Raw genomic sequence first — 10,142 nt, 5'->3', positions numbered from 1 at the left:
TTTAAGGTTAGACAACTTTCATGGTCAAATAATGATATGTAGTTAAGGTTAGTAGACAAACCATGACCAGAAAAAAAAGAAAAGTAGTGCGAGCGAGCTCAGTACCTACACTTATTATTTCAGACCCAATAATAAGAAGGTGAAACTCAAGGAGTGGACCTACAACAAATGAGTAAAAGTTTGAATGAAGAAAACATCAAAGTTCTATTTCTTGTGCATGAGCTGCTTTTATGAAATATGAAGGCGTTATGAATAAGGCACACTAGCCTTGCAACACTTGGTATAAATCTTTCACGGTGCACTCCGTAGCCTGTTAAGCACTGAATTTAGCATTGGAAAGATTTGACACAGAAGAGAAAAGAAGACATTTCTTTTCAAGTATAGCTATCAATTTAACTCGGAAGAGACATTATTTTCAAGTCCAGTCATGCACTGCTAAAACTATTGATTGCCCTGTAAATTTTAAAAACAGGAGGTAAAGTGGATGACAATTCCCAATGATGTCAAGAATTTCTGATGAAACTTGTGAAGAAACTGTAATTCTTTCTATTCTTATTCAAAGTAGAACTATCCTTTGACATCCTTTGTCTGCTTACGTTCTTGTCTGGCACTTTCCTCATTTTCCTTTGTCCCTCCCAGCTCACGGATAAGTTAACGGCTTCTGTAATGAAAGGAAGTGGCTAAAGAATACTACTGCGCTGCACACATTACAAAACAAGCCTTGACAGTAAAGATATACAGTAGACGGATTTTGTGTGTGGGGAAACATTTGGGTAATTTAGGGGATGTACAAAAATTATTAGGGGAGGAAAGTACAGAAAGGGGGGAGGGTATTGTCATATTTATTTGGGAGAAGAAATAAAGAGAAAATGAAATAAACAACAAACGTCTGTTGACGTTGTTGTTTTCCCATGGACTGTATATAAAGATGGATGTAGCATGGTGTGATGTCTCCCATTGGTTTGTTTTTGGAGCCACTTTGGAGCCCAGAGTTGCAGCTTATGGTTGGTGCCGTCTTTTCAGTCTGGAAGGCAGGACCTTCTAAATAAGGAGTGCATTATCTTGCCTTTCACACTCTGAAAAGACGCCCCACTACCTCGGACCAAAGCTGGCTCACGGGGTCCCTAAATGGTGCACACTTGAGCTATCATTAGTGACTTTAGCTAAATTGTGCTAACAGGGTAGGTATTATAATCGGGTAACATTAAACTAACCAAAATTAACGATTGAGATCATCCTTTATTTTGTAATGATCCTTTATGTCCTTTAATAACTGTCATGGCCGCTGGTTATTTTCACCCTGTTTTCCCACTGTGCCAATCTGTTGCATTGCCAATTTGTACAAGCTTGTAACAACATCCCTAAGTGCTCCATGACTGTCTGGATCCATTAACTCTCTGTCTTTGTATAGCCTTTTTCTGTATGTTTTTTTTCTTTTTTTTGAACCAAATCCAACTGAACAGCAGCTCAGTTGGAAGTAGCTTTTAGATATTGCCAAAGGAAAAGCTAAAATACGCTCCATCTACACAGAAACACAGCCTCTCACTCCTCATAATACTGCTGCATTAATGTGGCTTACTGTTCACCGAAAGGCAAGACAGAGTGTATCTGTTCAAAGAAAAGGAAATGTGACCAAAAGAGGAGGCTGAAGAAAATTAAAGTGTTTGGTGGGGCTTTTTTCTAGTAATTCAAATATTCTGAAGTAATGCTTATAACACAGAGTATAGTCCATTAAGAGGGCAGAAAGAACATGAGTTTAATACATACTGTAGATCATCAGTTTGAAATACACAGGTACAGTACATGTTGGCCAACACACAGGAAAATGTTTATATATACTGTGTACTCCCACACATTTAAGTGTGAGCCTACAGACTGGTTTCACAATCCTCCCACACAGCCATGTATTATGCTCACTGCAGATTCAGCTAAGTATATTTCTCAATTGCTCCTAGTAGATAACTTCTCTTGTTATTGGGTTCAAACATCAAAAAGAGAAGATATCATCTAGAGTAGAAGCACTGCTTTAATCCATATTCTCTCTCTCTCTCTCTCTCTCTCTCTCTCTCTCTCTTTCACACACACACTCTCTCTCACACACACATGCACACATACACACAATAAGAAAGGGAGAGAGCGAGAGAGAGCTCAGCCTCTGCTGGCTTTTTCCTAATCTTGAAAATAAGATTAAAATGTTATCGGTTGCACCACCTGCATCGTGCTGCTCTGACTTTAACTACAGATACAACACATCAAGCTTAATCCTGAACATGAGATACATAACACACACACACACACACACACGCACACACACGCACAAACACACAAATAGGTCTACACATGTGTACACACAGTCTGGACACACAGAGGCAGACATCAACTACATGTAAAAACATGTATGAATTAATTGTGACTCATTAAGTGGTTGTCTTTAAGAGTACTACTATTTTCCATTAATACATTAGCAGCCAGAAAAGAGGACTGGAAATGATTTAAAACTCTCTGCTATGATCCTGATACTTGCATGTTTACAAGTTTGGCTAAAGTCTGACACCTAGTGGTCAGTTAAGGTACTGCAATATCATTGTCAAACTTGACAGGTGTTCTTGGAGGACAGTTACATTTTATCAATAACTGTTTTTATCACAACATCATTTAAGCATGGCAAGTTGTTCAAAATATGCAGTATTTCAGCACAGAAACACAACACATCACACTTGAGTTATAAAATTATTTAAATGTAATACTTTTAATAAAACGTAAAGAATGAAAGTTACATTTTGAGACTCAATTGATGAATTGGCGAGGTCTAGGTTTGTATGATGTATATTTAACACGAGAGCTGCTATAAAGAACCAACTGAAAATGTTATTCAGCAAATGTGAAGAATGATTCCTTGAAGAGGGTCCCTGACCAAAAGCTCACAAATTGAAAAGATTTGAGTGAGTGGATTCTTTTTTCATTTGGAGTGTGATGAAGATATTTTTTAAAGCAACTATCTGCATAATGTTAAGAACAACTTCAAGAAGTCATTATGTGCACTCAAAGATTCCAATTACTAGGTTTGAACTGACACCAGACCTCCATGTATCTTCTTTCAAAAAGAAAAATCTACAGTTTGAATAGTTTTAAAGTTCATTTTATTTTTTTAATCCTCAATATCTCCAGTAGCAATTAAATATGTGAAATTAACATCAATCTAATATATTTATAATATATAAATAGGAATAGAACAATATTAATATTGTCTGAGATGGAAACACAAAGAAAACCAGACTGGAGAATTGAGCAGCAGGATGACAGGAGCAGAAAATTAAAGTAGATAGAAAGTGATTGCAAACAAATTCAATGCCCTGATCATGGTCAAACAGAAGTGCTTTTTGTGCTCATACTGTAATGGATGTAAAGGAAGAATTTGAATATTCACAGAATAAATTGCCATGTATTGACCAGTGGTGACAGTTGACCTGTTTTGTGCGTGATGAATTTACAACACACTGATTTTCATCCTTTTAATAACACTACAACACCTTCAGATAAAAAGGATTAGTATATAAACCTTCATGGAATGCACAGAAAAACTTTGGAACAATCACTTCAAGACACACGTACACAAGAAGTAGCCTTGCAATGCATCACAGCAACTGTATTACACTGCAAAGGAGACAGACACTGTAGCATTTTAATGTAAAAAAGAAACACACACACACACACACCAAACTTGTCTTTTCATCACTGGCTGTCCGTTATCATACATCTATGTGGATCCTCTGGTGACGTTTCAAGTTACATTTCTGGGTGAAGCGTTTGCCGCAAGCCAAGCAGCAGTAGGGTCTCTCTCCGGTGTGGACCCGCCGGTGGGCCTTGAGGTTGCTGAGCTTTGTGAAACTACGGCCACAAAGGGAGCAGCAGAAAGGCCGCTCCCCTGTGTGAGTCTGCAGGTGGGCCTTCAGGTTGCTGGGGTGGGGAAAGCATTTTCCGCACTGCCCACAGCGCTGTGGATGCCTGGGGCCAGGGTTAGGGTGAGAATCTGGAGGGGTTAAGGGGTTAGCAGACTGATGTTGGGTTTTGATGCTGACCCATGTGGCGCCAGTTCGGTTGAGCGCTGTGGCTTGTTTATCACCCAGGTGTACTCGCTGGACTGAAAGCGTGGGAGGTGGAGCGGCTTTAGATGTGGTGGGAACTCTGTTGAGGGGATTTAAGTTCATGACCTGAGAGTGAGCTACAGACGATGCTGCACCGGTGCTGTTAGAGAGCGTGTGAGGGAGCTTTTTCATCGGTCGATGGAGGTGCTGTATGGCGGCTTGCAACCGGACACCTGTACCCATTTTAGAATGCAGCTTCATGACCTCCTGCACTGTGGCTTTATGGGAATTGTGGTTCTGCTTGAATAGTTCTGAACCCACTCTGTGCCGCCTTACCGAACATGAGAAAGATGCCGTCCCTGACTTTGTCCCTGCTTTCTTCTCCGTGTGTTTGCCATTCTCACACCCATCAGAATCAACAACCTCCTGCTTGATAGACACATTCACTGGGTCACTTTTTTGCAGACTTGCCTTACGGGGTCCTGAGGATGAAATGTGATCTCTGCCTGGGGTAAGCTGAACTTGAACATCTGCTGTAAGAGAGTCTGACAGCTCGTGTTCTGTTTGCTTTAGAGAACCCCGAATTTTGGCTGCATCGCAGTCCTTATCAGTTCCAAGTCTGTGATTATGCAGCAACCCAGCTGTCGTGTGAGTGAGGCCAGCCCAACCGGTGTCCATCTCGAAAGATGAATCGCTAGCCATGTGAGAGTCCTCCTGGTCCTCAGGAAAGACATATGCAGTTGATATCTGTGGGTCTACATTCCTCAATAACTCCTCACCTTCGCTGGTTTCTGGGGTCTGTTTTAGATGTGCCTCTGTCATTTCACTAGCACTGTGGGAAACTGTTTTACCAAAAAAAAAGAGCATATAAATTTGATTAAAGGAGTTCATATCAATGACTAATGACTCATATTAATGACTTCAAGAACCTTTTTAAGAGATCAATGATTTTTTTTTAAAGCATATTGGTCATCCCAGTAATTTATTCCAAAATGAACCTGAATACACAATATTTCACCCACTGAAGTTTTTTTTTTTTCAACCCAAAATTGATTGGGTTATTAATAAACTAATAATATTTATTACAGAAGCTAAGAGGTCATATATTCATAAATAAGTTGATAAGACCAAAAAAGTATAAGAAATGGGTCATTCATTTTCAGGACTGATATCTAATACTTTTTGAAGTAAATAATGTAATTTTAGCAAACAGCTAGTGTGCAAAATGTTAAGGTCGTATCTTCTTTGTGAAAATTGTTTTTACCATTTCGATTTCTGTCAGACACGCACCTGGTTGCTAGGAAAGTATTATAAGATGAGTTTTATATATCAAGATTTCTATCAAGATTTAAATGATCTGATGTGTCATTGTCTTTCACTTCTGAGATATGGAGGCTTTAAAAAGAAGTCATAGCTTGCAAGGTACCAATTTCATATTTTGCGCAGTTACTAATTAAAACAGCATTTATAATTGCTGTTTCCAGTGGTATGCTTGTTTTTATGGTAGCCATACATGGTTAATATTCTTTTAAACTGTAAGTGTGAAATCATTTTTTCCATTTTAGGACCTCATATATCAGACATTTTGATTTATTTTAAGGCATGCAGCTGGTTGCTAATGAAGTCCTATAACATTAGAACTGATGTGGTTCTGTGTGAAGATGTAGTGCTCCAAAGCATGAAAGATTTTTTTTTTTAAATAGTTTTTAGCAAGCCATAACTTGGCAAATATGCAACTGTGGGTCTACTACAACTACAACTATTTCACAAGTTAAACATCTAACATGAACAGTTTAAAAGTAATTTTTAGCCTGCCACGCCTCGTTTCCAAAGCCTCTATACCTCAGTAATGAAAGAAGATACAAGCTGAAAATTGTGCCCACTAATTGTTGGGTACAGTGACTTTATTGACATCATGTATTAAGGAAATCCAAGATGGTTTGTCAGGAGGTCTCTGTTGATTTCACATGGAATGACCCAAACAGCCTGAGAACATAGTAACATGTTTGTCCACAAGCCACAGTAGTAAATGAATTCCAAGGTCTACCACAATACATAGGGGTGGATAAAAAAAATGCCCATGCACATTATTCATGTGAAAATAATATATATGCATATAATGCTCACCATCAAGGTTAACACTCCACCCTCCCACATGCACAGAAGAACATGAGAGCTTATTTACTTCTTCTTCCTTCACATCCACAGCTGGCATCACATCCTCTTTTTCCATTACCTAGACAAGACACAGAGCACATTGTAAATGTTGCATGTCTGAGTGAATCTGCACAAGGACGCTTCAATAAAAACTGATCTGGTATCACTGAACACGTTTCCTTTCATATTTAATTCATGAATATGAGAAAAGTCACTCAGATTGTTTAACAGCATGTCACATGAGATCGTCTCTGAGATTGTCATGTGACTCACCTGAGTTTCCCTTTCAGGGCTGAGAACAGCCACCTGTGTTGACTCCGATTTCATTTCTCCTCTTCTTGTCCATCTTTCAACAGAGTCACCCTCTTCTTTCATACCACATCCCCCCGATACGTCTGGGGGAAAAAAACAATGTAGTATTAAAACAATCCAAGTATTATTTTAACCCTATACCACCTCTTTACATCCTGGCAATGCCAAATGATCACTGGCACTGGGGACTGTCACTGACTTTTTTTTCTTAAACTAATATTATATCTGTTTGTTCTTACTAGGGCTGGGTACTGGTACTCAATACCTTTAAGGTATCAACCAAAATAAATCAATACCAAGTAGTATCAAAACGTGTCCTGTCAAGCGACACCTGCAATCAATTCTTTCTGTAGCCAGAGATAGCAAATATGACTATTTGGCTATCTACTGATTTTGAGCATTTTATGAACATAAATATTAATAATTTGAAGACTTTCAAAATGCATTTGTGCAAAAATCAAATCATTTAGATGTGGAGGAGTGGTGGCATTTTATGCAATTTAATGCTTCTATTTACATGATGGGTATCGACTGAAGTACCCAATTGGTATTAGAGCTCGACCGATACTGGATTTGAGGCGCTAATATCAATCAATCAAGCAAATCAATCAATCAATCTTTATTTGTATAGTGCCAAATCACAACAGAGTTATCTCAAGGCACTTTACACATAGAGCAGGTTCTAAACCCAACTCTTCAGGTTTAATTTTAAAGAGACCCAACATTCCCACATGAGCAACAGTGGCAAGAAAAAACTTCCTTTTAACAGGAAGTAACCTCAGGCAGAACCAGACTCAGAGTGGGCGGCCATCTGCCTCTACCGGTTGGGGTAGAGAGGAGAGAGAGGAAGAATAGGAGATACCAATCCCAATACCGATATTAAGAAGCAAAATAATTCCAATACCAATATATTGGCTGATAATGTTATATATCCAGAATATTTAAATAAACAGCAATTATCCCTCAATTGTGGTTATCAAACATTTGTGATAAAGACATGTAATGGAGGCCATACAGTTTAACAATAACCATTATTGTGTAAAATGACATCAGTGCACTGAAACAGTAAACTTCACTGAAAATGTAATCACTAAAAGTAGCTATCAATAAAAAAAACACAAAGAACAAAAAACATGCATATATTAAACTTGAATTAAGAAGAATGATCAAGTAAACATGAAATGCTGCTTATATAACTTCAATTTTTTTTTTATTTTTTTAAATATCGGCATCTATTGGACAACATCTTTGCTGATACCAATATATCAGTGATCAAGTTCAGGGTCAATATCGGCTGATAATATCGGTTGACAGATAAAGCGGACAGGCTCTAATTGGTATCAGTATCACTTTCCTTAGATTGGTACTGGTATCATATGTTTTAAACGATAACCAGTCCTAGTTCTTACCATCCTGCTCCTGTTCTTCAGGTATTTCCTCCGTATCATTAGTGGACAGTTCAACATCATCTTTGGCACAGTCAACACACTTCCCAGTTCTTCCTCCTTCTTTCCCCCCTCGGTCACTTAATTTCCTCTCAGCCCATTGCAGCTGCATCCTCAGGGCCTCTACCTCCTGGTTCCTCCGCTTTACCTCCTCCAAGAAGCCGTCCTCCACCAACCTAGTGACCTCATACATGGCTGTCTTAACCACAGTCTCCATCACATCGGAAAGCTGAGTCTGGAAGGTGACTATGAGTGTGTCCAGGTCCGACATGATGACAGCTGTAAGATGTCCCGTGTCAAGTGAACTGATACCGAGGGAAGCCCGTGTGTTAAGGAAAACCGAACTGAAGGACCTCAGCTGTAGTTTTTCACGGGTTGTTCAGTCTGTACACCATCATCGCAGAGCAGACTACATCCAGCTGCGCAGTTACAACCACTTGTTGTTGTGCGTATTCAACGAGACGAGCAACACAAGCATATTCATTTATTTATTTAACGTTTGATATGGTTGTAGCACTGCGACTCGACGTGCTATTTGTTGTCATGGATTCATGGATACTGTCAGCGAGAAAGCCAATGTGACTCATTAGCTTAGCTTCTCTATGCTAACTACGGCGTAAAACCGTCAACTAATCTTACACAGGAAGGTAATTGTACAAAACATGGCAGCTCCTCGAATGTCGGTCTATCGACACCTACTTTTCTGGTTTTGACGCGTTACTACTGTTCGGCTTTACAAATGAATGCGTTCAAAGCGCTCCACCGAGCTAGCCGTGTAGCCATCGCTTGTGCTCCTTGTTATTGCTCGTGACGTCATGCATAACGCAGTACGGTGGCCTTACCTGGAGAATAACAAAACGCGTTTTAATAAAGTGAAACCCATAGGTTGCGCCAAGCATGCAAATGAAGGAAAGCTAATTGTTTAACTTCCTGACGCCTAGCTTTTGTTTGATATGCATTCATAATTTCTCCTAGATATTTGGGGACAATAGGTTTATTTTACTGTGTAACAATTAATTTACCAGTGTATAAACTATTTATTTCCTGACATTCACACCTTCCCTGTGTACCAACGATCATAAAGTCCCAATGTTCTCAAACGAGTACTTCCTGATTAGCAGTTGCTATTGCTAAAACTAGTTAAATGTGTATAGCATATCAAACTACAATGCTATTAAGCATAAATAAACAAGTTTCAAACAGAATTTTATAAGGTTTTGCACTTGGTATAGCATCTTTTTCACCCGCACTGGGATTATGTATTTGAAATGGATCACCAAGTTAGGTTTAGCTCAAAGAGAGCCAGACTAAGTTGAACTTTGTAGTACAGGCCCTAGATGAAACCTATACAAGCTTTTACTACTCTGATTTCAAAAGGCTTAAACAAATCTCTGCTTTACACATTTTCAAATATTTTAGTCTATAGGCTACCTGTTTTACTTTTGTCACATGGGATTGACTTCATGGTTTAATTTAAGGGCTCTACACTCTGCTGGTAGACCTACAAAAGTGTTTTCACTTGCTGTGCCTGATTAAACCTATTGTCTGGACTATGTGGACAGTAACAACCAACTTAGTTTCACCCAACTCAGCTGGCTTCACTGAAAATTAGTAGACAGATAATCAGTGAATGTCCAATTATTTGATTGGTCAGTAATTGGTTGACCAAATGACAAGTTGTGATCTGATCTTCTGAAGGTAAAGGTAAAGTAAACCTGTAAAAAGAACACCTTTCACACCCAGCCTAACATAAATGATGTATTGATGCCATTTTTTCTAAGGCAACAGTACTTTCAATCAACCATAAATGAAGCATGCTGCTTTCTGTATGTTGACTGCCTTCAAATACAATCCTAAAGAACGTTATAAATCAACTTTATTCTTACATGAATACAAAGAAAGAAATAAAACATATGGGCATGTGTTTCATGGTACAAGTGAATGGCCCTCCAATGAAAACTGACCACTGTCACCTGCTTACTTGTTTTCCCATTTACATTCAATTATCTTACGGTCCCATGAGAAAATGCCTGGAGGTCTGGAGATCTGACATCAGTTTTAGTGGATAGCAAACCTTCTTTTGATCATTTGCTTATTTGAATGTGCATTACATTTTTGCCTCAATTGTTTCATGTGTAGACAA

General features: G+C 38.8%; 1 protein-coding gene across 1 annotated transcript; it reads right to left on the bottom strand.

Moving 5' to 3' along the window:
• Positions 1-3,182: 3,182 nt before the first annotated feature.
• On the bottom strand, positions 3,183-8,362 carry si:ch73-109d9.3 (uncharacterized). Its single transcript, XM_053327362.1, has 4 exons — positions 7,964-8,362; positions 6,516-6,637; positions 6,213-6,321; positions 3,183-4,984 (listed from the first exon to the last, which is right to left on the bottom strand). Exons 1-4 carry the CDS (start codon positions 8,268-8,270, stop codon positions 3,750-3,752), a joined length of 1,773 nt encoding a protein of 590 aa, XP_053183337.1. The 5' UTR covers positions 8,271-8,362; the 3' UTR covers positions 3,183-3,749.
• Positions 8,363-10,142: the final 1,780 nt, after the last annotated feature.

Source organism: Scomber japonicus, chromosome 2, assembly GCF_027409825.1.
Source record: "Scomber japonicus isolate fScoJap1 chromosome 2, fScoJap1.pri, whole genome shotgun sequence".
NCBI classification, from domain to species: domain Eukaryota; kingdom Metazoa; phylum Chordata; class Actinopteri; order Scombriformes; family Scombridae; genus Scomber; species Scomber japonicus.
Note: the sequence above shows the minus strand (reverse complement) of the source record. Positions and strands in the feature narration are given on the sequence as shown.

Excerpts from the sequence above, each read along its gene's own strand:
- si:ch73-109d9.3 (XM_053327362.1), bottom strand. The coding sequence starts at position 8,270 with ATGTCGGACCTGGACACACTCATAGTCACCTTCCAGACTCAGCTTTCC. Across the intron at positions 6,638-7,963 it reads TGAAGAACAGGAGCAGGATG|ACGTATCGGGGGGATGTGGT; the intron begins GTAAGAACTAGG and ends TTTTTCCCCCAG. Across the intron at positions 4,985-6,212 it reads GTGGAGTGTTAACCTTGATG|TCATTGATATGAACTCCTTT; the intron begins GTGAGCATTATA and ends ATGAGTCATTAG.